At 40.7% G+C, this 26,043-nt stretch overlaps 1 protein-coding gene across 9 annotated transcripts in view; it reads left to right on the top strand.

Annotated features, from left to right (window-relative positions):
- The window catches only part of TASP1 (taspase 1), a 105,523-nt gene that overhangs the window by 21,342 nt on the left and 58,138 nt on the right, over positions 1-26,043 (top strand). For 7 of the 9 annotated variants that reach the window (XM_042813804.1, XM_042813796.1, XM_042813825.1 and 4 more), the window contains exons 1-6: positions 9,335-9,386; positions 10,435-10,652; positions 11,798-11,865; positions 13,545-13,613; positions 20,224-20,344; positions 21,742-21,826. In XM_042813804.1, coding sequence (XP_042669738.1) covers positions 10,508-10,652; positions 11,798-11,865; positions 13,545-13,613; positions 20,224-20,344; positions 21,742-21,826 — 488 coding nt within the window. In that variant the 5' untranslated portion in view covers positions 9,335-9,386; positions 10,435-10,507. Of the gene's footprint in view, positions 1-9,334; positions 9,387-10,434; positions 10,653-11,797; positions 11,866-13,544; positions 13,614-20,223; positions 20,345-21,741; positions 21,827-26,043 lie in introns of those variants that run through there. The other 2 variants (XM_042813779.1, XM_042813833.1) reach the window with 2 other exon arrangements.

Raw genomic sequence — 26,043 nt, 5'->3', positions numbered from 1 at the left:
ACCCTCAATGGGAAGACTCAGTGACAAATCTGCTGCCTTTTGAACCTAAACTTTTAGCCACTGTGACATCCTTTGGTGATGGATTCCACAGATTATGCAAGTTCTGTATAGAGGCTTTTCTGTATACTTGACCATCCTTGTCAGTGGGTGGCTTGGCTCATGATTGTGTTCACTTTTTCTTTCAAAACTACAGTGTGGGTAGGATTAAAAAGCAAAATGCCCAAAAAACCCTAGCACCTCTTAGAACTGTAGGAAAGCTGAACGTTTCATTCTGTATTGGTGCTGTCTTACAAATTGTGTTTTAATACCAAGTCACAGGCAGGCTGATGTAATACGTTTTTCATAGTTTGTATGGAAAAGGAAATTTGGAGGGAGATGGGGTACTAACTGCCTTTTCTCTAGCCTCCAGCCCTGTCAAATGTGTGTGTTGATGCAGTTGCATGTGCTCTTACAAAGGAGCACCTACTCAGGGGAGGCATAGCTTGCTGCTTGACTTCCTGGCAGTAGTTGAGTAGAGGCATTTAAATTATTGATGTTTTTCTTTTTTTGGCTCTGTTCTTTTATGACTTTTTACTGATGCGAAATAATAGGTGACATCATTGAATTTATGCTCCTTAAGAACCCCCAGATGTGCTCAAAGATTTGCTGTTAGAATACTTTCAAGCAAAATCTGGGCTTCTGAAGTGCACTTGCCCTGTACAGTACCAGTACAAGAGGAGTAATTTGAAAACTAAAATAGGTTGTAAAATTAAGAAGTCACTCCTAATGTCCCTATTAGCTGTGTCTCCTTTTACAATAAGATATTGTGTTACTTTCAAATGATACCCAGGTGAACTGATAATTAACTATTGGCAAAGTTTGACATTAGCTCTAACGTGGCTACTGAATTTATCAGCAGCAATTCTGAACGTCATCTATGGCCTCTGAGGAGATCAGAAGTAAGGGGGTCCTTTCTGAGCCTTGTTACCTAACAAGTCAGCTTCACCAACCAGCCATGCGTCCCACTCATACCCATAGATGACAGTTGGTATAATTAAAAAAAAAAAATAATCCAAAGAATGGATTTTGGCCTTCTCATCATTTGCAAACTTGAAAATGGCACCTGAAAGTTCTAAACTCTGAATTTTCAATGTTTTTCCTTTTCACTAAAGCTTAACAGCAGAAGGTAGTTAAGTATAATAACACAATAAAAAACAGGACTTTCGAAAGTGAGACAGAATTAATTTTTCTACTAACTTAACACAGGTCTGATAACTCAGTTTGACTCCAAGTTGGCCACTTCTAGAACTCACAATGAGGCATCAACTAGGCTTTTAAATATCTAGTATTACAGGTGGAAATCACAGGAGGGTTTGATTTACTTGAGATCTTGAAAAAGATCAGCCAACTAGAGATGAAGAGGCATGTCTATTTTTTATTTTACCTTCAAAAAAATGTGGTCTTTCCAACCAAGAGCAAGTCAGCTTTTTGTTCTTTTCATATTTCTGTTAATGTCCAAAAATAACAGTAAGTCGTGCCATCACATTATAAACAACAAAACATGAATGAATCAACCAACTAAAATTCTATTTTCTTCAAAAATAATGGTAGAAGCATATTTCTATTTAAAACTTCTACAGTAATTAGATCATTTTTGCACGTGTCGTAAATCAGGAGTTGAATACCTCAACTTCAGTTCTGTACCTAAAAGTAGTATCTCTGATGGTAGCGTGATTTTCATTATTCATTTTTATAAAGCATTTTGAAAATATGCTATTTTTTGAATGAAAAAAAAAAAAAAGAGCAAATTTACACACAGAGATCCATGTTACTCTGTTGCTGCAAAGAGCAAGCAGAGGTGTGATGGAAGGCCTGTTGTATCTTTCCTGTGTTTCAGGCAGTGTTACAGATGGGGATATTTTTGTCTGGGCTTTTGAATCCAATCTAGATAAATGTCACTTAAGGTCATGATTACTTTATATCCTCCTCTTCACTAATGTATGAGTAATCTGTACTTGGTACTGTTCCAGCTCTGTATTTCAGCCTTAAGAGACTATGCATGTTTTAAACAACTTTGCTGCTAGCCTCCAGCAATCACACTGGCAAGCATTGCTCCTGGCCCATTCCTGAAGAGACTCACAATTCAAAGGCTGGTTGCCACATCTTCTTGGGCAGATGCTCTTGGATCACATCCCACACACTGCTTGGCATTGCACAGCTCCATAGCTTTGCACAGAAATTCTGCTTGTTGCACTTGGACCTTCTGCTCTTTGCATTTCTGGGGTAAGGGAGAAAGGAAGGATGGTTGAGGGAAGTATGGTTTGTACTGACTTCTGACAGCATGAGTCAGAAGAGCATTGTAAGTCTGAGCTGCTGTGGAAAAACTGTCCATTGCAGTCCACATCGTGTGCGGCTCAACCACAGCTCAAGTGAGTTGGCAATTTGTTTGTGGAAAATGTAAGTCTTAACAGAACTGGTTAGCAAAATGACTAAGAATAGCAAAGTGACTGTTCTAGGGTGACTGCAATGCATACATGTGATTTGAGTTGAAATCATGTAGCTAGGATTCATTCTTGGGAAGTGCAAAATCCTTCCGCATAAACTTCTTTCCTTCCTCATCTGCTTCTCTCCTTAGGTCAATGCTTGGGCAACCCAAACAAGACTGGCTGAGCCCCAGGTTTAGATGCTTTGGGTTGGAGCAGGGTTTGAGCTGGGTGGCACAGCCAGAGCCATTGGTCCCTTTCCTGGAAGTGATGAGTGAGTAGCACCAGCAGGGGGAGTGGTGGGGAGCTGTGTGGTGATAAACGATGTGTGTGGTTTTGACCAAGGGTGTCCTGACTGCCAGAGGTGGGAAGGACGGTCAGCAATTACCAAACTAACCACAACTTATGCCTCTCCTCTACCCCCAAATACTGCTTCCATGTCTGTTCAACCACTGGCAGGTGAAGAGTCAAATGAGAAACATTTGGTGACTTTTAGAGTTTTGTGTGAGGAAACTAAATGTGAATGCTTACAAACCAAACCATGTCAGAGAGAAAACCCAAAGTGAAGCTTTTGAAATTAGCTGGCATTTGTTTCTGTTTACTACCAATGGATTCTTTTCTTTGAGCTGTGGTCTGTGAGGAAAATGCCGTGATGGGAAGCGTTATGCTAAATCTTGATGTTCTACTGCTTGGCTTTTGCAGAATAAACTGTTTTGATTGAGGATTTCTAATTTAAATGTATTCCAAAGCGGGGAAATAAAAAGCCCGGCACCTTCATTCTTCATGGAAGCACATCTTCCTCACCTGATTTACCACCTCAATCCATAGGAGCTGACAGACCACTTCAGTGAACTTAGTAACTGTTCACAGTAATGTGCTGCATAAGGGGCGCCTGTGGAGTTTGCAGTTGGAAGGATGCTGCACGAGTTGTAACAAGCTCAATAGCTCTCACCGCTTTCGTATTAACAATGAAACAGGTGTAGCAGACCAGTGGTATAGAAAAGGAATACAAATGTGGGACTTAGTTTAAAGGCAGCTGGTTTTCTTAAGAGGACAAAAATTTACACTTGATGGCAAAGATGCATTCATCACAGACTGGCTACCTTACTGTGCTGTAAGCCAAATTTTTGGAAAGGTGGAAGGTACAATATGAAAGCTAACAGCACTGAACTTAAATGCATGTATTAAAAAGTTTGTAGATAAAAAGTGCAAATTCTGTCCTGAAGTAAACTTGCATAGATCTTCGAATTGATCTCTACCTCTCCAAAATGTGATTTTGCTGATAGAGTCAAGAGCAGGGACTGAGGGATGAGAATGAAATTTTCTTCCCCATTTGACATCCTGAGAATGAAAGCCTCCAGCAGAAGAGAATGATTTTGCCAATTATTCTTAAGGTTTCATAGGTTTCATAGTGAACTTAGGACTCTCAAACTCTCTTTATTGCAGTTGGATTGGTATCACAGTGTTTGAAGAGGAGGTTATTGCAAAGACTGACCTACTGAAACTGTATCATACCTTGAATGCAATAAAACAACTTTGGTTTGGACTAAATCATTATCCATGGAGAGCTGCAGAAAGCTACCAGGCATGTCTAAACTCATAAAAATAATGAGATGGTAAAAGCCGTGGAGAGAACTAGTCCAGGATTTACTTAGTCACCAACTTGGCCTGTTTTGCCAAACTATGTACTTACAAATTGTCATATTGGAATCTGCACTGTGTTTTGTGTGGGCTCAAAGAGAAATGATATCTGACTCTGAAAACCACTGTTCTGAGTCCAGGCTTGCTGGTTTCCCATAGTGGTTGATGGAGAGTTGACTGTCCTGCTGCAATGGCCAGTACTTACTCAGTACACATATAAATCACTTTCCATACTTGAGGAATAAAGACAAAACCTTGCGGGGATTTACTGCTGGTGGTTATTTTGGCAACGGCTGATGAATGCATATTTGAAACATCATTTCTCATAATTCCTGTGCCTTAGGATTTGGCCCCCATCTATTTACAACTGTGAAAGCTGGCTGAGAGAGGAATGCAATCTTCCCAAGTTAGCATTTCCTGAGATGCTATGGAACCAACACTGGAAATAACTGCAACGTGGGTCTTGAGCAGAAAGGAGTACTTGGAATGCTATTTAGACAAGTTCAGGGTGCTCGAGAATTTTCCTCATGTAAAGTCCCTTTATCTGGAAAAAGTATTATTTTACTGTCTGGAAGTCAAAGAAGGGGCCTCTTCATTTGCAGAGGAAACAACAAGCTTGCCTGGAAAACACTGGGGGCTTACTTGTGCTACCTGCAAAGATCAGACAGTCTTTTAGGGAGATTAATAGTCTAATATCTGAGTGGGTCTCCACTCAGATGATTCCAGTCTCTACAGTTGCCTTCGGATCCTGTTCTCCTTGTGCATGCAAGATGTCAATTTCAGACGTCAATTTCAGTTCATACTTGCTAGTTCATCCAGCTTCTTTTTCTGTAGAAAAGAGTTGCAAAGGTCCTGAACTGAACTGGAATGGTTGATACAGGGTTGTTTTTTTATGTTCCTGTTTTTTAAAAAAAAGAAATTATATATATTTATATGTATTTATTAGTTCTACATGGCTGCTTCCCAGATAGCTTCAGCGCTCCAACCCAGAATCTGTCTTTGAATGTATTGTTTGAGGTTGCCCTCTCATCTGGGCCAAAGGGAATAGAAGGATGCAAGTCTCTTTCTCTTCCTCCTCTTCTGCTGTCTTTTCTCAGCCTTTCTGTCCTTTAGTATGCTTCCAAAAGCACTAAAATACCCCAAAGTGAAGGTTGAACAATTTGTTGCCTGGAATGCCTCCTGTTTGAAAATGGAGATCAAATAGGTTTGTTAGGTCAGAAGCTCTTTGTTTAGAGAATTTTTTCACTTGCCCCAGTAAAAAAAAAAAATCAAAAGAAGTATTAACAATAAAATATGAACTCTGATGAAAAGCCTATCTTTCTTATCTCCATTAAGTATTTCTATTTCTGCTTCATTTTTTCCCAGGGTCCTCAGCTTAGCATCTTCAGCTCCAAATTATAGTCTGCCTTGAAATTTTTAAATGGAGTTACGTGTTCTTTCTAGTTTAAAATCATCACTCCTAAGTAGGTTGTAAATATCAGAGGTATCAGATGCTTTGTTCCTTCTCTTTTTACTTCGTTGATATCACTGTAACAAACTAGTAACATATCTGAGTATCACAGAATCATTTGATTTGGAAGGGACCACTGATGGCCATCTCATTCACCTCCCCTGAATGGAAGCACCTACACTAGATCAGGTGCTCAGAGCCCTGAAACCTCTCTGCTTGACATTCTTATTCAGAATAAAGTAGCACAGCAAATAAGACCTTTTTCAATAGGAAATAAAACTAGAAGTGTACACTTCAAAACTCAAAGTGCAAGAAGAAATCTGAGATGATGAACAAGACCAAAACCAGGTACAGGTGGAAATGTAAAAAGAATAAAGGAAGCCTTTCATTTCAAATATGTATGCTGAGGAATGATTTATAGAACAAGATCACCTTCTTGTTGGAGTAGCACTGAAAAAATAGAGGAAAAACAAGGATCAGAAATAAAGAAGAAATAAGGAATATTTAGCCAGTTTGGAAATAGGCACCAGTGGCAAGGAAGAACTTAAGTTAACTAGAAACATCACAAAACAAGCAGAGTGGACATCTGGATTTGAAACACCGTTCTGGAGAGGAAGGCAGGACTGAACTGACAACACTTCTAGCTTCCCCTCTAAGGGAAGAAGGGTTCTATGATCATACTGCTCATCCATCAGTCTGCCAGCATACCTTTATTAATTTGAACCTGTTGGCCAACTTCAAGGAGATTTGACAATACTAAGGTCAAAATCTGTGTAGCTCACAGTCAGCCAGGTGTTGTGGCACCTCTTAGCTGCAAGAAAGGACCATTGGGTGGAGAAAACTGGAAGCAAAAGGTGCATAGGACCTTATAGAGGATGTAAAGATGAATGCCTAAAGTGGAATTGAAGCTTTGTTTAGCCCTGAAGTCCATCTTTGGCAGGGTCAATGCTGTGTGAGGTAACACTCCTAATGAGTATTAACCCATGATTTAAGACATACAAGGGTCAAATGCTTATGGAACATCCTTCTTCTCTTCCTGACGTGCCTTCAAGTGATATAGTGATTACTCAGAATAGATATAGTCACGGCCAAATTGCATGAACGTATAGGTCTGCTTAGGGACTCTTGAAGTGTAAGCTTTGACTTGTTTTTTTCCTTAGGCTCTCCAGGGAAATTACGTGATATAATCTGATCATCTGTTTTGCTTGCTTTTCCATCTCTTAAGCATCTACTTGCCTTACATTTTAAGCAATTTTTAGTCCTTGTGCTTCATCTCTCTCTGTTGCTCAAAAAATGCCTGTAACAATATATGTAGTATGTTGGACATTGGCAATGACAAGAAGTGGCCTTGAAGGAAAGGCTTCTAGACTCTCCAAGTTAGAAAATGCCCTTTGCCTGCAAGTTGAATACTAGTACTTGTTTTTCACTTAGACAAAGAGCTACAAAAAATATTGGGAAGAAAATAATAAGGGAATTATTAACTTTATTTTGGAGACTTCGGAACAACACAGAAAGAAACTTTTTGGATTTTTCCTTCTGAAAATAAAGCTATAGTTTTGTAGCTAATAAAGTAATTCGTTTTGCTTCGTGTTACACACTGTTTCTAGTCTTCAAAAGCTTTTAAATTGCACTGCTAACTGCAAGGGCAAAACAGTTACGCTTTAAGTTCCCTGTGTTCTCCCACCAATTTAGTAAAGCTGTGTTGCATTGAAAAAAAAAGTGTGATTGACTTGGCTCTGCATTTTTCTTAGTTTTGCTAATAAAACAGATGATGTGTTGGCAGGGTTTTGAATGGTGCATCTTGTGCTGAGTACTGAATATTAGCAGAATGGCTCCACGTTGTTGGGGGCTATGGTTTTTCTATTGCTTTGTATTAGTTTGGGTTTCTTTTAGATTTGGTTTGGTTTTGATTGTCTTCTGTTTCGGAGCCACGTGAAGATATTCTTCTTTCATCTGGAAAATTCTGAGATCAGTAATAGTCAGAATAATCAGTAATAATTGGAAAGATCAATCTGATGGGTGAGTAAATTGGCTAAATTCCACTGAAATTAAGGGAGTTATTCCAGACTACAGTACCAGGCAGTCTGTGATCAAAAGCATTTCTATTAAATGAGTGGATCTACTGTTTCCAGCAGAAGAATATCAAAACTGTGCGAAAAATTAACTGTAAAATTAACTACATATATATATATATTTTTTAAATGTCTTTTGGTCCAGTTGAGCTTAATTAGAGAGAAGAGCATGACTGAAAAATTATTTTTGGTTGCCAACAGCTGGCTCAGTGCTGAAGTGTGGCTAAAATAGAATAAAATGTGTTAACAGTTCATAGTTATATCCAAGTGCATTTATATAACTAAGGACACCACTTACCCAAGAGTGTGGTCAGACAAAGAAACTATTAAAAGTATAAACTGCAGTTGGTAAAATATTCATGAGCTTCTTTCTTCACTTGTTGTCTTCTCCAAATGGGGCTTTTTTTAGCATCTTTTGGTCTGTTTTCTGTCAGGCACAGGTGTATGAGTAATTAGAAAGGCCAGGCTTTTTCATGCTATTGTTTGTGAGTAGTGAATAATGAGAAAGGACAGATATTATGCATGGTGTAATGTGCTTCCTTAAGGCACCCGCTTAAAGATCAGCTAACATAGAAGGATATTTAACTTCAAATTATGCTTTGTGAGGGAAAAAAAAGCACTATGTTGCAAATCTAATCCAAATCAGTCATGTAAGGGGAAGAGATTGCTCAATTCACGATGACACTGATTTCGCTGTGTAAAACCTAAAAACATCTTGCTGTCACTGTCTAATATAGGGCACTTGATGAGACTGAAATTCTGCTGCTAAAATCATCCAACTGTAAAAAAGCAAAGCAAAGCAAAACAACCAACCCTTGAAAAAGAGCATCCAGATTTTGTTATGCACCTTGCTTACAGCTCCTCAACTACATAACACTAACAGTTTTTGGCATGGGATAACGACTTAGGTTTGTCGCTGTTTTCTCCTGCTTACTGTGTTTTGTGGCTGTTTTCAGTACATTGTCTTCTGCCTTTCTCTGTTGTCGAGGAGGAAGAGAGAAGGAATGAGAAGTTCGTTAATATAATACTGAGCTGCTGGGGTGTGGAGAGGTGGGGGTCGGCCTTTTCTCCCAGGGAGCAGTGATAGGATGAGAGGGAATGGCCTCAAGCTGAGCCAGGGGAGGTTCAGGTCGGATACAGGGAAAAGTCTATTCTCGGGAAGTGGCCATGCTTCCGAACGGGCTGCCAAAGAGGCGGCAGAGGTGTCCCAGCACAAGGCCCGCACCTCACGTGCCTCTGCAGAGGCCGAGGGCGGGCCGGGGGAGAAGCCGAGGAGCACGAAAGCTGCCTGGCACGACTGCCGACAGAAACGCACAGAATATCAGTGAATTTCATTTCATTGTATTGCAGGTGGCCATCAGGAGCCGCTTTGGCCGATGTGCCTGAGGGGGCGGCTATGACAAACCAGCCCTAAGGAAAGGCGGCAGGGGGAGCGGTAGGAGCAAGGCTTCCTGCCTCCGGGGAACACGAGGCGCCTCGCCGCCATTTCCGCTCCGAGCGGCGCGGCGGGCAGCGGCAGGGTGCCTGGGGCCGGAGCACCGGCCGCACCTCCGCGCCCCGCCGTTGGCGCCCTCGCGACGGAGGGCGGGGCTTTCCCGCTCCATCCACCAATCGGCCGCTTCCCCTACGCGACGCTACTTCCGGTCGCCTGGCCCGCCGCGCCCAATGGGAGGGAGGCAGCGGGGCGGGACGCCTCATCCTCACCGAGGCAACGGGCGGGCGGACGGTTCCGGGTGTGCGCGAGGCTGACGGCGTCGGCGGGTGAGTGCTGCGCGCCTGGGTCCGCCCTGCCCCGCCTTAGCCTGCCGATCCCCGCCTCCTCTCGGCCCGGCCTCTCCCGCCTGCCCGCTCTCCCCCGTCCCCTTCCTCGTTCCCCCGATCCTCCGCTGTTGGCTGCGGGGCGGTAACGGCCGCGCGGGCGGCTGCTCTCCGCGCGCCTCCGGCGGGGCGGGCTTCCCGGTGACGTCACCCCCGCGCGGCGGCCCCGCCCCTCTGCGCGTTGCCACGGCGATGGCGGGATCACGGCGGGCCCGTGGCCCTCGGGTATCACCGGGCCAGGACCCGAGGCGGCGGTCATGCGGGGGTTCCACGCTTCGTCCTTCCGGGAATTTTCCCCAATAAAAGTTTCTTTTGCCTGTTATTCGTGTGCTGCGCTTGGGTGGAAATAGTGCTAGCCGCTTATATGACTGCTGGCTCTGTGTTAACACGCAGTTTCTACCTCTTAATGTAACGGCATCACGCAGGTGGATGTGGTGTATGGCTTCAGGGCAGCGAGTCGTGCAGGTCACGCATAAAACTCTTGTGCAAACGTTTTGGCTTTTGCTGGCGTTGTAGTAGTGCTGCTTAGGATCTTCAGCATCAGCTGGGATCTTCGCTCTAAAGAGGTATGGGTTGTGCCTGTGGAAACACCACTGGGTTAGGAACTAATTAATCTTGCTGGGTTTTAATAGGTTTTAATGTTAAACAAAAGGAGACCGTGGAGAGCAGCTTTTTCTATGTTGTGGGCAAGCTTTGGATCAGCTAATCTCTAAAGTTGTCTGGGAAGTTGGCTAGGTAGAAGTTAAGTCTCTTCCCAGAAGCCTGCAGTTTGTGTTCAACTTGCATCACCTACTTTTTCAACTGAATTGGTTATCTTAAGTCGCATGAAGACTTCTGACTAGGGAAGAGAGAGAACTTAGAAGCCTTTCTTTTAGCAGACGTGTGCTCTTTCATTCCAACCTGTCTCCCAGAAATTCTTGCTGATGTTGGTTTATGTGAAATATGTCTGTTGGAAATCAGTATCCAACGTATGCATGTGATTTGGTTTTAGGATGACTCTACTCCAGAATTTCTTTTTGAATGGAAGCATGCTCTTTTCCAGTAGAAGATGTTGATCCTAATGTATGATCATGGAGAAGGGGATAAGCTCCGTAGAAGTGTTACCTTCCAAATCATCTCAGGTTACAGCTGTAAAAGTGGTGGTCAAAGAGCCCGAAACAAAGCAGACCCAAAGAGGGAAACGAGTGGGATTTGTGCTTGTTCATGCAGGTAAGGTGTAGAGGTATAACAGCTGGAACTGCAATAGTCTGTACACACGCTAAAGATCAACTGAAGTATCATATTGGCTTTCGTCTATTAGTATGTTAATGAAGTGGCATGAACTTTGGATGTAAATATATAAGTGGAGAGTTTGATTGCATTGGCTGGAGAAACTAGTACTAAAAATGTGATTTTGGATGTTCTGAATGATGCATATCTATATCATTATGCGTATTTGCTCTCTATAGAAAAGAAAATCCTTAAATTTGGCAGTTAGTAGAACTTATCTGGGTTGATAGTGAAAGATTTTCATGTTCTATTTAAGAGTGAATTGAACTGATCGATATCTTGCTCTTTACCGTGTTATTTTACTGGTTTAAATTCCTTATTTTTTTTACTGGTAGTGTTTAAACTAATTTCATCAATTTCTTGTAACTGGCTTTTAATAAAGGTGAGGAAATGAAGTTGAGATAAATACAAATAACGTAATACAATTTTTTTTAAATAAAAAAACCAAACCAAAACAAAATGAAATCTAAAAATCAGTGTACTAAACTTGTCAGCTATTTTTCTGATAACGTATTTAGTCACATAAGAGCCTGATGAATTTGAAATAGGGGACAGTGACAAAAAGCAGCAGAGTGGTTGGATGCAGCAGGATAGAATAAGATGAAAAAAACCTGGTCTTTGTTTCATGAACCTCTCCTAGCTGTAGAGTACAGAGCTCTGAAAATGCAGTGCATACAGGAGAAAATGAACACAGTGGTAACTGACCAACTTGTCATTCTGCAGGGAAAGGAAAAATGGAGTTTTCCTTAAAACCAAACCTTTTTTTTTGTTGCACACTGATTTCAAATAAATAAAATAGCTGTGCTGGTCTCTAAGAATGCACTAATCTGTAATCTCTTGGAGAGTGTTCATAGGAGCAGATTATATGATTTAAATGTGTGTACTCGTGTGTGTGAGCTCAGTCCCCTGTATTTTACTGAGTCTACTTGAATGCATAATGTTGTCAGTTTCTAATATGAAAAAGGAGTGCCAACGTAATCCCGAGTAAGGATGTCTCTTCTCTGCTGGTGTCGTAATTCTTGCTGCTGTTTGTAGCCAATAGTTAGATAAGAGGTATAATCTCTTTTCCTTTTCCCTAACTGTAGGTGCAGGTTATCATTCTGAATCCAAAGCTAAAGAATACAAGCATGTGTGCAAAAGGGCCTGCCAGAAGGTATGTCTTGCCAGCTCCGTAGTCCTGCAGAGGGCATGTAAGAAGTGTATTTGGGAGCTCTGTCTCTTTGGTATGAATAGACATACCTTGGTTTAGCTGCTGTGACTGAATGTATTTCTAGAGGAAAAAAAGGAGTAGCAACAGCTAACATGGCTACTATTCAGACTTGGTAGAGTGCATGGAGGTGCAGCAACATTGTCATTTGTGGTGGCAAATACCACACACCAAAGAAAAAGGAACTGGGGAACAGTTCATAATTCACAGGGTGTTCATAAGAGTTTCCTGTGGCTCTGGGATTTCTGGAGTTGAATGTAGTGCCTGGATCTTTCTTCGTCAGTGTCCAGTCTTTTTGGAATTTATTTTGACTAGCATCCAAATTGCTCAATAAATACAAGAATTTATAGAATTGCTTTTTTTTGATGGCTCTTAACTTGTTAATGGGAGGGGAGGTAAGAAGGACAGAAACAACAAAAAACAAATGACCAAAGAAACAAATTAAGTTTCCAAAGCTGTAAAAGAAGCAATGAAAAGATTTTAATTTCCATTGAAATATATATTTTAATCTCTTCTGAGAACTTAGCTTTGGAGTTGGCAGCTTCTGTGTGCTAAGAGCTGAATGAGAAGCTGGAAGACTTATCTCCAAAACTTCTAATGCCTTTTTCTTTCTCCAGAGAGAGCTTGCTGGGGCGTCTGGCAGGCCTTTCAGAAGTGCTTTTCAGACTTGGAGTCTAATAATTATTAACACTTCATCTTGAAGTTCTGTGTCTCAATCCTAATACCAATGTAATTTTGTAATGAGAAACTTGAAAAATCATCCAAACTGAACATCAGCTTCCTTAAAATTGTGCTCTAGCCCTGATGATACTAATTTTCCAGCTAATTATGTGTGAGATGAGGTTGTTTGCTGTTGAATGCGAGTCTAATTGGAGATTCTGTTTGGTTCCTTAAGTTCAGTAGCCAACATTAATTACTTGTATGAAGAGCAAACAGTCGCAGGTTTGTTTTTCTACTAAAGATGCAGCCACAGTTGTTGTCAGGTGGTTCCCTGAGATAACTTGAATGTAAGGTCTTACCAGTCTGGATCTGGGAAACAATACTGTGTGTGTATATATATATATATACTATCTATATATATATATATATATATATATATATATACACACATACTATATATAAATAATACATACATACATACTATAATATAAAAAATAGGCTCTAGAATTATTTGTGTGTGTGTTTGAATGTGGATGCACGTATATAATCTGGAGATAACACTCTCTTATATGATTTGTTTCATGCATTGGCTTCTAGGTGAGGTTGATAATGTTCAATTTCTTGACAGTTGCCATATATAGTATTAGAGACTGTTGTTGAATCTTGGAAGGAAAATTAGGAACTCCCTGACTGAATCATTATGTTTAAGGATGCAGTTATAAGAACATATTTTGCTACAGATTTGATCCTGCAAAAATCTGTTACTAAATGCAGTGTTGGAATATCTGATTTTTAAAAAGGCATCAGATCTATCCTCATGTGGAATATGCCAGCTTGTTTTTATGTCCTCTTAGATCTAATCCTAATTTAATGAATATTCTCTTTCTACAGATCTAGGAAAACATAGGACTTAGCTGAAGAATATTAGAATTTCCTAATAATCAACTGAAAATTCTGTTTTACAGGCTATCGAAAAGCTACAGGCTGGTGCTCTTGCAACAGATGCAGTGACTGCAGCACTTATAGAACTGGAGGTATGAATTTCTGACTTCAGTGAAGGGTCCCTATGAAGGAAAATGGGAGTTAAGCTAAAAGAATTTCTGAGATGTAAATGGGGAAGTTTAGTAACATGCTTGTTCCAGGTCCGCTAATCTCACATGGCAGTAATGACTGAAAAAGCAATTCTTTTTCAACTGTTAGCAGTCATTTTTCCTCTCCAACTTTATTAGTAAAGAAGGAAGGCGAAGCAAACATTGCGCTGTAAAAATGTGGTGTTGAAATTTATCGGCATATTCTCAGAAGATTAGCAGTGGATTTGCTTACACATGTTTGGAAAGTGTTAATTAATGTACTTGATAGGGTTAGCTTAAGGCAGGCAGTATGTGCTTTAGTATGTGGTAGGCGTGCTGACTAGGTGCCAAAACTTCAGTCATACTTTTAACTTGGCGAGCTTCTTGGCTTTAAACAGTAATTGTGGTCTCCACTGAACTGTTCAAAAATGCTTTCATGTGCTATCTTAAACATTAAAGTAGATCTAGATGAGAGAAAAATATATCTCTGTGAATATCTGTGCATTATAGAAACATAGAATCATAGAATCCTTAGAGTTGGAAGGAGCCTTTAAATGTCATCTAGTCCTGCAATGAACAGGGACACCACAGCTAGGTCAGGTTGCCCAGGGCCCAATCCAGCCTCGCCTTGAAAGTCACCAGTGATGGGGCATCAACCACATCTCCAGGCAGCCTGTTCCACTGCCTCACCACCCTCACTGTAAAAGACCTTTTCCTTATATCCAACCTAAATCTACCCTCTTGAAGCCATTTCCTGTGGCTCCCCTTTAGATACTGAAAGGCCGTTCTCAGATCACCTTGGAGCCTTCCCTTCTCCAGGCTGACCAGCCCCAACTCTCTCAGCCTGTCCTTGTAGGAGAGGTGTTCCATCTGTGGGATCATTTTTGGGGCCCTCCTCTGGATGTGCTTCTGCAGGTCCGTGTCTCTCGTGCTGAGGACTGCACATCTGGATGCAATAATCCAGGTGAATTCTCACCAGTACAGAGTAGAGGGACAGGATCACCTCTTTTGGCCTGCTGGCCACCCTTCTTTTGATGCAGCCTAGGGTACAGTTGGCTTTCTGGGATGTGAGGGCACATTGCTGGCTAATGTCCAGCTTGTCAGTACCCCCAACTCTTTACCGGCAGGGCTGCACTCAATCCTTTCATCCTCCAGCTAGTATTGGTGGTGAGGATTGCCTTGACCCAGGTGCAAGATTTTGCATTTGGATTTGTTGAACCTCATGAGGTTCTCCTGGCCCTCTGCTTGAGCCTCTGTAGGTGCCGTCTGGATGGCATCCTGTCCATCTGGTGTGTTGACCGCACCCCACAGCTTGGTGTCATCAATGAACTTGCTGAGGGTGCACTTGACCCCACTGTCAGTATCATCGATGATGTTAAGGAGTATTGGTCCCCTGTGAGGCGCCCCTTGTCACCAGTCTCCATCCAGACATTGAGCCATTGTCCACCACTCTATGGACTTGATCCTGCAGCAGTTCTTCGTTCATTGAACAGTCCACCCATCAAATCCATATCTTTCCAATCTAGAGAGAAGGATGTTGTGGGGTATCGTGTTGAAGGCCTTACTGAGCTCCAATAGATGACATCAGTGGCTCTTCCCTTGTCCATTGGCGCAGTGACACCATCATCCAAAGCCACTAGGTTGGTCAAGCAGGATTTGCCCTTGGTGAAACTATGCTGGTTCTTCTGTCTCTCCATATCTTCCGTGTGTCATAGCATAGCTTCCACAATCTTTTCTGGCACAAGAGATGAGGCAGATAGGATGGTAGTTCCCAAGGTCATCCTTATTACTCTTCTTAATAATGGATATGATGTTGCCTTTTTTCCAGTCACCAGAGGCTTCACCTGAATACTATGCCTTTTCAAGTACCATTTGGTGTGGCTTGGCAACTACATCAGCTAATTCCCTCAGCACTCTGGGATGCATTTCCTCGGGACCCATGGATTTGTGGATGTTCAGTTTCCTCAGGTGGTCACAAACCTGATCTTCTCTTAAAGTGGGAGGAACATTGCTTCCCCAGTCCCTCCTACCAAAATTTGAGGGCTGTGTGACAAGAAGTTATCAGAGAAGATGACTGAGAAGAAAGGTTTTTAAATATCTCAGTCTTCTTGTCTGTTGTTACCAGCCTACCTTCATCACTCACTAGGGGGAGTATGCCCTCCTGGACTTTCCGTTTCTGGGTGAAGTACTTATAGAAGTCTTTCTTGTTCTTCTTGGCGTCCCTTGCCAAGCTTAGTTCAAGCCTTGACATTCCTGATCCTGTCCTTACGCAGCCCAGCAGCTTTTTTATACTCTTCCTACAGTACCTGCCCCTTTTTCCACTGCTTGTGCGTTTTCTTCTTGCTCACCAGTTTGACCAGCAGGTCCTGGTTCAGCCATGCCAATCTCCTGCCTTCCTTTCCTGACTTGCTGCACCTGGGGATGGAGAGCTCCTGCGTACTGAGGAAAGCTTCCTTAAAAATATGCCAGCTTTCCTACACATCTTTGCCCATGAGGACGGTTTCCCAGGGTGTTTTGTTGACCCACTTTCTGAAGAGCTGGAAGTCAGCTTTGCTAGAATATAACGTCCTAATTTTTACTTATCTCATATCACTCTGGAGCATGAACTCAACCATAGCATGGTCACTACCAGCCTCCAATCCTGATGTGTGAGTCAGTTCACTTGCATCGGTGAGCAACAGGTCCAGTACTGCATCCCCTCTGGTGAGAGCTTCTATTACTTGACTCAGGAAGTTATCCTCAATGCATTTCAGGAGCCTCTTGGATTGCCTACAGCTCACCCTGCTACTTTTCCAGCAGATGTCTGGGTGATTAAGTCCCCCAGCAGGATGAGTGCTTGCAATCGCAACGCCTTCTGTATCTGGAGGTATAAGGCCTCACTGTCAGGCTCCACTTGATCGGGTGGCCTGTAGCAGGGCTCCCTTTGCTGCCTCAGGCTTTAAATGTCACCCATCGGCTTTCGACTTGCTCATGAAAACCAATCTTATAAATCACATACATGAATAAGCTAACAGAATCTGCTCTTGTTCCTCAAGATTCTTTTGTGATGAGGCTCCCACCTCTGTGGAAAATATTTTCTCTTTTGTGCTGTAGTTTTTATCATATTCCTGAGCTACATAAAAGAAAACACATTTTAAGAAACTTGGCTGGACAGCTGTACGTCTCCTTTCAGCTGTGCCTAGGGTAAATTATTTTCTGGTTTTGCTTTCCCCCGAGAGAACCTTCTTTTGCTGTAGTATATTTAAATATTCTGAAGTGACATCTGTATGATGTTATGGCTGTAAGATGAAATTAAAGCATATTTAGAGAATTAATCTGATCGGCAAACTTTTTCTCCTTTTCAGTCTTGCCTGCTGTTCTGGTGATGCCTGCCATCATTCTACTGTCTGTTTTTATAATTGTCCTAGGTGGTATTTGGTTGATATAGAACACAGTACAGTGAATTTATCTGAAATATTTAATCACTTTTACATTTTGTTAGAATTTTTAATGCTATATTCCAAAACTCTGTAGCCTTTGAAAGACACACGCATCTTTTCATGGAAATGCTGCAAAAGATGATTTTTTTCCCTCAGTTCCGCTCAATTACACAACTCCTATTACACAGAATTTCATCTAATCCAAGAGGCATCACTTCAAAGACTTAGAGAGGCGCAAGACTTGCTCTTGATCTTTTATGAGCAAGCTGACAGTTTACTTGCGGTATGCTGTCTGTTTTTTGTTTTATTTTTGCAGGCTCCAAATGTAGAGTGAGCAGCCTTTCTTTGTTGGACTTTATGAATCTCAAGTGAAATAGGGAATAGATGAAGGTATAATTAATGCTAATAGTTGTTAGAGGAAAAAGTAGATTACTTGTGCAAAGCAACTTGAATGCCTGACCCAGAATACTGTTATAATAATGGTGCTGGTTTGCATGAGCATCAGCTGTATTTCGTAAGTTGAATAAAGGCAGTTATGTTTTCTAGTTTGTGAACTCTGTCAATGCGGAGAAATAAATGAACATGTTTCTTCTTTCAGCTTTTGATAATCAAATAGTTCTGGACAAGGTGCTTCATAAGGCTCATCATTTACACTGTCTGCTTGATCTCAGAGCTGTATTCACGATCCCAGAACCGTTTGTTTTTATGCTTTTGTCTGCCACCATATGAAGTCTGAATTCCTCTCGAAACATAAAGGGATTTGGGCAGATATTTCTTTTCTTTTAAAAGCTGCAGTTTACAACAGAACCACATGCTGATTGAATTTACAGCTGGCTAGAGGAACAATGTGCAGTTTCAAGCTTTTCTTTGAGTGCGGAGCACTTCAGAGATTCTAATGTTCAGGTATTGGAAGCAAGAACAAAGTTTGTTGTAGATGAAAATTTTCAACTTTCTCTTAGTGCAGCCTAAGTTTATTCATACTGTGTGTTCATTGCTTGGCTCTTCCATCTGTCTTCTGTGGAACATTCTTTGTGAGTATCATTTAAATTGGGGATCGATGTGATTATGGAAAGTGGTTTTCGCATTTTGAGTTTGGGTATCCTTGCTCATAAAGTTGCTCTATTTGCATTTTTTGTTATGTCTCAGTCAAAGGAATGGAAAGCAAAATTTGCAATGAGATAATTTGTCTCTCGTTTGTTGTTTTTTTAATATTAATTTTAGAGTAAGTAGGATTTCAAAATATGGAATCTTAATCCCAAGTGTATGCATTTGAAGCTGAAAGCACAAGGCCAGCAGCATTGTTGTAGTAAGGCAGTCACCATAGGTGAACTTCAAATGAATGTTGAACTGGAAGTTGTTAATTCTAGTTAAAGACTTTGCTATTTGATGTTTTGCAGCAGAGTGACTAACGGTAGATTACGACAAAAGTGTTCTTGAAAAACATTTTAACTGGTTTGATTAAAAGAGACCTGACTCACCCTAGTAGACTGTTACTTCTTGTTACTGAATTCCCACAGAAGAATTTTGTAATAACAGTGTGTAGAAAGAAATGCCAGTAGGCTTTGAAATCCTTTTAGAAGTTGCAAATAAACCTTGACCAAAACTGTATCAAAGATGGATGGGGTGCTCTTTAATGCATGTCAAAAACAGAGCAGTTTAACTATTTGTCTAGATGTAATTCTGGATTATTCATATTGAGCAACTTTTTCAAGCTTTCCCCATTAACCACAGCTTTAGTACGCCTGTATTGCTGCCAGAACATTTTAAAATACATCTTGAAGGAAGAAGGGTTCTGAGTTGAAAACGATATCCTCAGTAGCGCTTAAGAGTTTTTATGAGATGAACTCATATTTGAAAATGAAATTCTTGTTCCATGTCTTGACGCTTTGTATCGTCTCCTTACTACAGTTTTAGGTTGTAAGCCTGAGATACCTAAGTGATGGTGTAACTGCTGTAGTCTGGAGTTAGCAGTCGGCTAAACCTGCTGCTGCTTTGTGGTCTGCCACCTTTCCAAGGTCGGCATCTTGGCACGTGGGCAGCATGCATCTGCACAAAGGTGTAATGTTAAATCCAACATGCAGCACTTCTTATTTGAGAAACTTGGATCAGTAAGAGCTACAGGCAGAGCTAATAAAAGGTGGCTTACTTTTTAACCAGGATGCTTACTAAAAGTTGCTTGGTACTCTATGGGAAGTATGATTTGTTGTTTGAAAAACCTTCGTACCATGGTAACGATGGTGCTTGTGTTAGTGTTTAAATAGAAATTTTGCACAGTGAAGCCTTGTTCATCTCATTTCCCCTCACTGCAACAACGACATCGAGGCCCTGGAGTGGGTTCAGAGAAGGGCGACAAAGCCAGTGAGGGGTCTGGAGCACAGGCCTTATGAGGAGTGGCTGAAGGAGCTGGGAATGTTCAGTCTGGAGAAGAGGAGGCTCAGGGGAGACCTTATTGCTCTCTGTAATATGTGAAGGGAGGTTGTAGTAACTGGTGATAGGACTAGAGGGAGTGGCTTCAAGCTGTGCCAGGGGAGACTCAGGCTGGATGTTAGGAAATACTACTTGTCTGAAAGAGTGGTCAGGTGCTGGAATGAGCTGCCCAGGGAGGTGGTGGAGTTCAAGGAATGTTTGGATTTTGTGTTGAGGGAAGTGGCTTAGTGAGAGCTATTGGTGATAGGTGGATGGTTGGACTGGATGATCTTGAAGGTCTTTTCCAACCTTGGTGATTCTGTGATTCTGTGTGCAAGGCTGTAATCATAGGCTTATGATTTTAACAAAACATACAGTTCTGTTTGCTCCTGTGTCATACTTGAGAGTGTCAGAGGTAAACTGTGGTCTCTGTGGAAGAGATATTTGCTCGTATTGTAAGGCTTTTACTTACAAATAAGTGATTATCTGAAATCGTTGTGTGATTGTGATTTATATTAGCACGTTATTGCTCTTGAGATGTATCACACAGAAGAGACTGTAAGGTTTCCATCGTAGTAATTTAAAATAAACATAGCAAATTGCTCTGTTCTGATGTTGCTGTGGCATATTTAAAGTACTGCAGCAAGAATGTACACTATAACACATCACTGTCATCATATTAATTATGCAGAGGTTTTGATAAAATTTGATCTGATTGTGGCATCACGGTGCTTTGTTTATATTTTCAGGATTCTCCTTTTACAAATGCAGGAATGGGTTCTAACTTAAACCTTCTGGGTGAGATAGAATGCGATGCCAGCATAATGGATGGGAAGTCACTGAATTTTGGAGCAGTTGGCGCACTGAGCGGTATGTTAACTATGTGTTATAAAGCAAGCTACTGATTGAAGTGCAAAGACTAATTTTGTTCTTTTTTGTGAAGTTTTTGGAGGGAATGCCATTGTAGCCCCACTTCATGAATTCTTCCCTCTGTAAACAAACAAAAGGGAGAGGGAGGCATCCTCCTGTCCTGAAATACTGCTTAGTGATGTTGCAGTGCACTGTCTTAGTTCACTGGTAGTCCTTTGCAGAATGATGAATTTGCATGATGAAGAATTCATTCACTCAGAGGGTGTGTGTTTTCTCAGAGGGCTTTGAAGAATTGTAACCTTATAGTAAAATGCATATATATAAAATACAAGCATTCAGATGACAGTATTTGTTTTTGTTTCCAGGCTCCTTGAAGAATTTACTGTTACGTAATTCAGTCATAGAATCTCTTAGCTTGATTGGTCAAATTGAAGTACTGAGGAACTAAGGTTTCCTTTGCAGTGTTACAAAGGTACACAGCCTCTAAACTAGGGCTGCTTTTTATTCTTGCAGCTTCTGATCTGTCAAGCTGTTTGCCCCGACATAAAATTCCTCTGTAGTGTAGTTTTTTTCATTATAATCCTCTCATGGGATCAATAACATTTGGATTTCTAATTTGTGAAACTATTACAAGGCTACATGAACATGCATATAGCACTTATTTAATCTGAGAATTAATGTGCCTTTCATTTTTTTTTTCTTTTGCCAAGCTTTACCTTTCAGTACAAAACAGTCCCAAGCAGGGATCCTTGAACTTTTGTCATAAGTACTTGAGAGCCTTAACTGTTACTCTGGAATACTATTGAATAGCTTTTCTGAAAACGTTTCAACCTTTGTTCTTTATCCTAGGATAGTTCTAAACTGTGTTAATAACTTCCTCATGTAGATATAGATCTAAAATAAATAGTAAAATTAAGTGTTTCAAGGCTTACTTGTTACGAAATGTATCCTTCCAACCATGGAGAAGGAGGAAATGAGGGAGTGAGAAAAAGCTAAGCCTGAATCCTATAATCCCTGTTCTGGCCAGATAGATCCAAACAAAGCTTTTTCCATCTTGAAAAATTAATACTCATAAAACATCTTTGGTCTGTAGAACACCACTGCTTTAATTCTGAGATTTCTGTGGTAGGGAGTCACTCCTAATATTTCAATACCCTTCTTTCTTTAAAAAACAAAACCAAATGTTGATTAGAAAGTCTTGCTACCACTGATAGGCCACGAGAAGGAACAACTGATTTAATGTATTAAGCTGAAAAACAGCATCACAGTGTGTCTCTTACTGAATTACTGAAGCACTGGAAATGAAAGGAAGCTGACTTCCATTGCCAAAATGAACCCCATAGTACTGCATGGAAAATATTTTAATGGTTTGTTCCCGTTTTTTGCTGATTTTTCAGGAATCAAGAATCCAGTTTCAGTTGCAAATAGATTGTTGTGTGAAGGGCAGAAAGGAAAACTCTCTGCTGGCAGAATTCCACCTTGGTAATTGCTTTGTTCTGCTTGACTTTACTTTAGTCTTATATCTGTACTGCATGCAATATTTGAAGGCTTTGTCTTATCCAACGGAGGTTTGTGCTGTTTTACATTACATCCTTTTGAAAAGAAGCAACGTTTTCTTCTCAGATCTTGAAACTCAGTGTGCCTTCGATGCAGCTGTGAGTAGAACTGTTGTGGATAGATAGAGATATCACCTTGTGGGGTTTTGTGTCAAGGTGACTGCTTCCAAAGTTATGTCATGCCGAATGAATGATTAATATTAATAAATATCTAAAGGGAGGTAGGATGCAGATGGATGAGGTCAGGTTCTTCTTGGCAGTATATGGCGATAGGACAAGGAGCAGTGACCTAAAACTTGGACACGGGAAGTTCCATACAAACATGCAGAAGAACTTGTTTGTAATAAGGGTGGCAGAGCACTGGAATGGTTGCCTGGAGAGGTTGTGGAGTCTCCATCTGTGGAGATATTCAAGGCATGGCTGGATGCCTCCTGTGTGACCTGTTGGAGGGTACCTGCTTTAGCAGGAGGGTTGGACTTGAGGATCTCTTGAGGTCCCTTCCAACCCTGCAATTCTGTGATTCTGTGTGAATTCTTAAGTTTTTGTTATATCGTTTTGAAAAATCTCTAAATGCAGCAAAATTAAAATGAAGTTCTGCAGCCTTTGCTTTTGACAACTTTAAAAAATACATAAACTTAACTGGCTTTGTGCCTTTATTTTGAAACTGAATTGTGGAAATACGCAGTGTTTAGTTAAAAACTATTTTAAATATAAACTTGTTAGCATGTATGACAACACTGAAAATGTGCTTTATTGAGACTGATGTAAGTTTGAAAGAGGAAACTGTTAAATGCATAAGAACTTTAAATATTGTTGTATCATATTTGGAAAGTGTCCAAGAACTGTGTTGGAACTGACTAATCTTGGAAGCATCTTATTTTTGTTAGCAGTTCAAATCAACCAGCAGGAAGCTTGAACTGAAGCCGTTGCCTCAGTTATACCTGTTGGGGAAATCTGCTGCTGTTTGCTGAGAGATTGCAGTATTTGCAGATGTATTAAGTCAGCACTTATGTTGTTTGAAATATGTATATTTGATTTAGAAATTTTACTGTTCATACTTCTTTCTGTAGAAGTGTCCCCATAGTCAGTCTGTATCTGGATAGTCTGGTATTCCAGTTTATACACTGAGGAAAAGAACTATTGCAGTGTCCATAATACTGCAAAGGTAGGTCATAGAGTGAAAAAAGTACCCCAAAACCAACACACCAACAAGCAGATTTTGCATTTTTGTTTTCTTTATTAAAGGAAGAGGAATCATAGTGAGAACTTCTTTTTCAGAGAAGTTTACCAAGGGATATGAACTTAAATATTAGTTGGTGCCAGTGGCTTATTTCTTCAGATATCTGGAAAAAGCTAGGGCTTATCCAGTTACATTAAAGAGGGTGTCAAAGGCGGTTGTTGTGGTTTTGGTTCTGTTTGCTTCCCTCCCTTCCCTCCCTCCGTCCCTTCCCTACTTCCCTCCTCTCCCCTTCTCTTCCTTTCCTTTCATTCGTGTTCCAGAACTAGAAGCGAGCATTTGTGTTTTACTTTTGTCTGTAATCGTGGCAGGGAAGAGCACCTAGGATAGTTGTGTCCTAATTTAGCGTGTTTTCTGTAACTTCATGACCTAGTTTATGTTTGTAGCTATTATTTTTAAAATAACTGAATGAAACATAAACTGTATCCCCTCATCTCAAAGGACGAGACAAAATCTTTCAAACACTGTTTTAGCACTGTCTTGGCTAACAGGCACTTCATAAGACAAGGGAGTTAAAGCTCTCCAAGTGTGAACTGTTGACTTCAGAGCCAACGTTTTGGGCCTTATTTACCCTATGTGTATTTTCATTTCTTCTCTGTTTTGAATTTGGAATATGTATCTTAATAGAAAAAAAGGTAGCTAGCTTGGAAACAATCTGTAGCACTGTAATGCTTTAATAGATGCTCCTGTATGTTCAGGGCATCGCAAGTTTGGAATGGATCTTATGTTCATTGTAGGTGATGATTGTTGACAATTTCATGCCTTGCCTTTTTGGCAGGGTTTGGTGTAACATATTTTTGATCTGGGAGTGAAATACATTGCTGCGCAAGCTGAAAAAATATGTCATCAAGTAGCAAGAAACAGCTGCATTATTGTCATTCCTCCCAAGAGTTAGGTTTTAATAACTGATTTTTATTTGTAAAGATGTGAAAGTTTCATCTTTTTTCTCATGGGCAAATACTGTGGTGGGGAGTCTCTTAAAGAAACTGCAAAGCCTAAGAATCCGTCTTGCTAATTAAACCTGTTGGTATAGACAGCTTCTGTAGCACCATCTAACTTAGCTTAATGTTTTCTCACCAGAATGTTTGGCACGGGACCACGTGAGAGAAATTCTCTGACTGTGAGATTAGTGACAGTGGCACTGTGGAGAGTCTTGTCTGCAAAAGAACAGCTGGAGACAGTTAGTTTGGCCTGCTTACCACCATTCAGCACCCATTTGTATAGGGACAATTCAAAATGGTACTTCTCTGATTTTCAGTAATTTTAGTGAGTGTGAACTAGTTTATTCTGAGATGGTAGGTTCATTGGGAAGGAGTCACCAGGTGTCCTGATTGCTATATGTATGTAGTTTACTGTGAATTGCTCTGTCGTGTGGGTTATTCTGGAACAGTATCTCCTCTTCTGGTTTAAAACACAGTCCTACTGTGCAAATTAAAATTCAAACATAGAGAATTCCCACACGTAAGCATGCATTTGTTACAGCTGTTCTAAGGTCCTTGAACCTTCTCTCACAGTTTATTCAGACTGACGCTGTCAGAATGTTCTCTACCTCTGTATGAAGGAGTAGAAAATACCAAACTCTTCAGTGTTACATGTTGTCCTGTAAGACATTCTTGATCACTGTATGACTTAGACCACAATTACAGTTGCTTGGTTACGTATTGGATGGATCATTGGGAGTGGTCTTTGGTCCCAGAATAATGGATTAGTTGCTTTCTAGTAACAGCTTTAAAGTTTTCTTCTATTTCATATGTTTCTTAAAGGCAGAAAAGCTTATTTAGAACTGCTTGCTCATACTTCAGCTATGTAAGAATTGCAAGATGGTACAAATAGACCTAACCATCTTACTTTTTTAGAACTCCTTGATACTATTGATTTCAAAGTACATGTTAGTGTCCCTTTTTTCAGTATTAATCTTTACGAGAAAGAATCCCATGTTTGTATGTTCTCCCCCTTTGGTTACTGCAGCATTTTGCAATCATTTTATTCTCGTCACATGTAGTGCCACAGATGGGATATGTGTAACTTGCAGGATATGAGTAACTTGCAGGGAGGAGCATAGTCAAGAAAGTGCCAGGGTTGAAGACTTGTACCAATTTTTATCTCTGATCTGCATCTTCTGTGTAAAAGTGATTTCAGAGTGAGAGCTGCATTTTAGAATAAACATTACAAAATGAGTTTGTTACATTTAGGATCACCTTCATCTTTAGTAAACCTAACTTTCTACTGTTGCTTCTATTCAGCTCAGTGTAGCTTGTCTTCATACAGCCCATATTAAGGGCTGCTCTTTACATCAAACAGGCATCAGGATAACCACGTTCTTGTGAAAACTTGCCTAGAAGGGCCATTTTTAGAGTTATTTTCTATTTTCAATTAATTTGCTCCGCTTTTCCTGTATTTGGAAAGCAGATCTGAACACCACCTTCTTATTGGGGAGAACTTTTTCAACTTCTTTGTGTTTTGAGCTCGTAACAACTACAGAGTACTCATCTTTCTTACAGATGGATGAAATGAACTTTTATCTCGTTTGTGTAGAACCAACTTTCAGAGCAGCAAAGCCATTCATCTTTTTGATTGTTTTTTCCTTTGGAAAATTGTATTTTGAACTGGTCTAAAAGCTTTTGAGACTTGGTGGGGCTTTGGCTGCTTTGTATAGCCCACTGAATTTATTCTCGATTTTTCCTCTCCCCCAACTAATCAAGCTTGGTTGTTTTAAGTTTTATGAACTTGGCTGTTAAGTTTTATTTTTATGCCAGCTGTGAGTATTACCCGTTCATTCTTGCCTGCTGCAGCTCTTCTCCATGAGTACATGGACATTTCCCATGGGCCTGCAGTAGTTCCCTAGTGCATGACTGCTGGTTCCCACCCTCGCACCATCCTACCATCTGTGTCTGTTACAATTATTT

This window comes from Centrocercus urophasianus, unplaced genomic scaffold (genome assembly GCF_019232065.1).
Source record: "Centrocercus urophasianus isolate 14NV4802_14NV808 unplaced genomic scaffold, USGS_Curo_1.0 seq_10, whole genome shotgun sequence".
NCBI lineage: Eukaryota > Metazoa > Chordata > Aves > Galliformes > Phasianidae > Centrocercus > Centrocercus urophasianus.
Note: the sequence above shows the minus strand (reverse complement) of the source record. Positions and strands in the feature narration are given on the sequence as shown.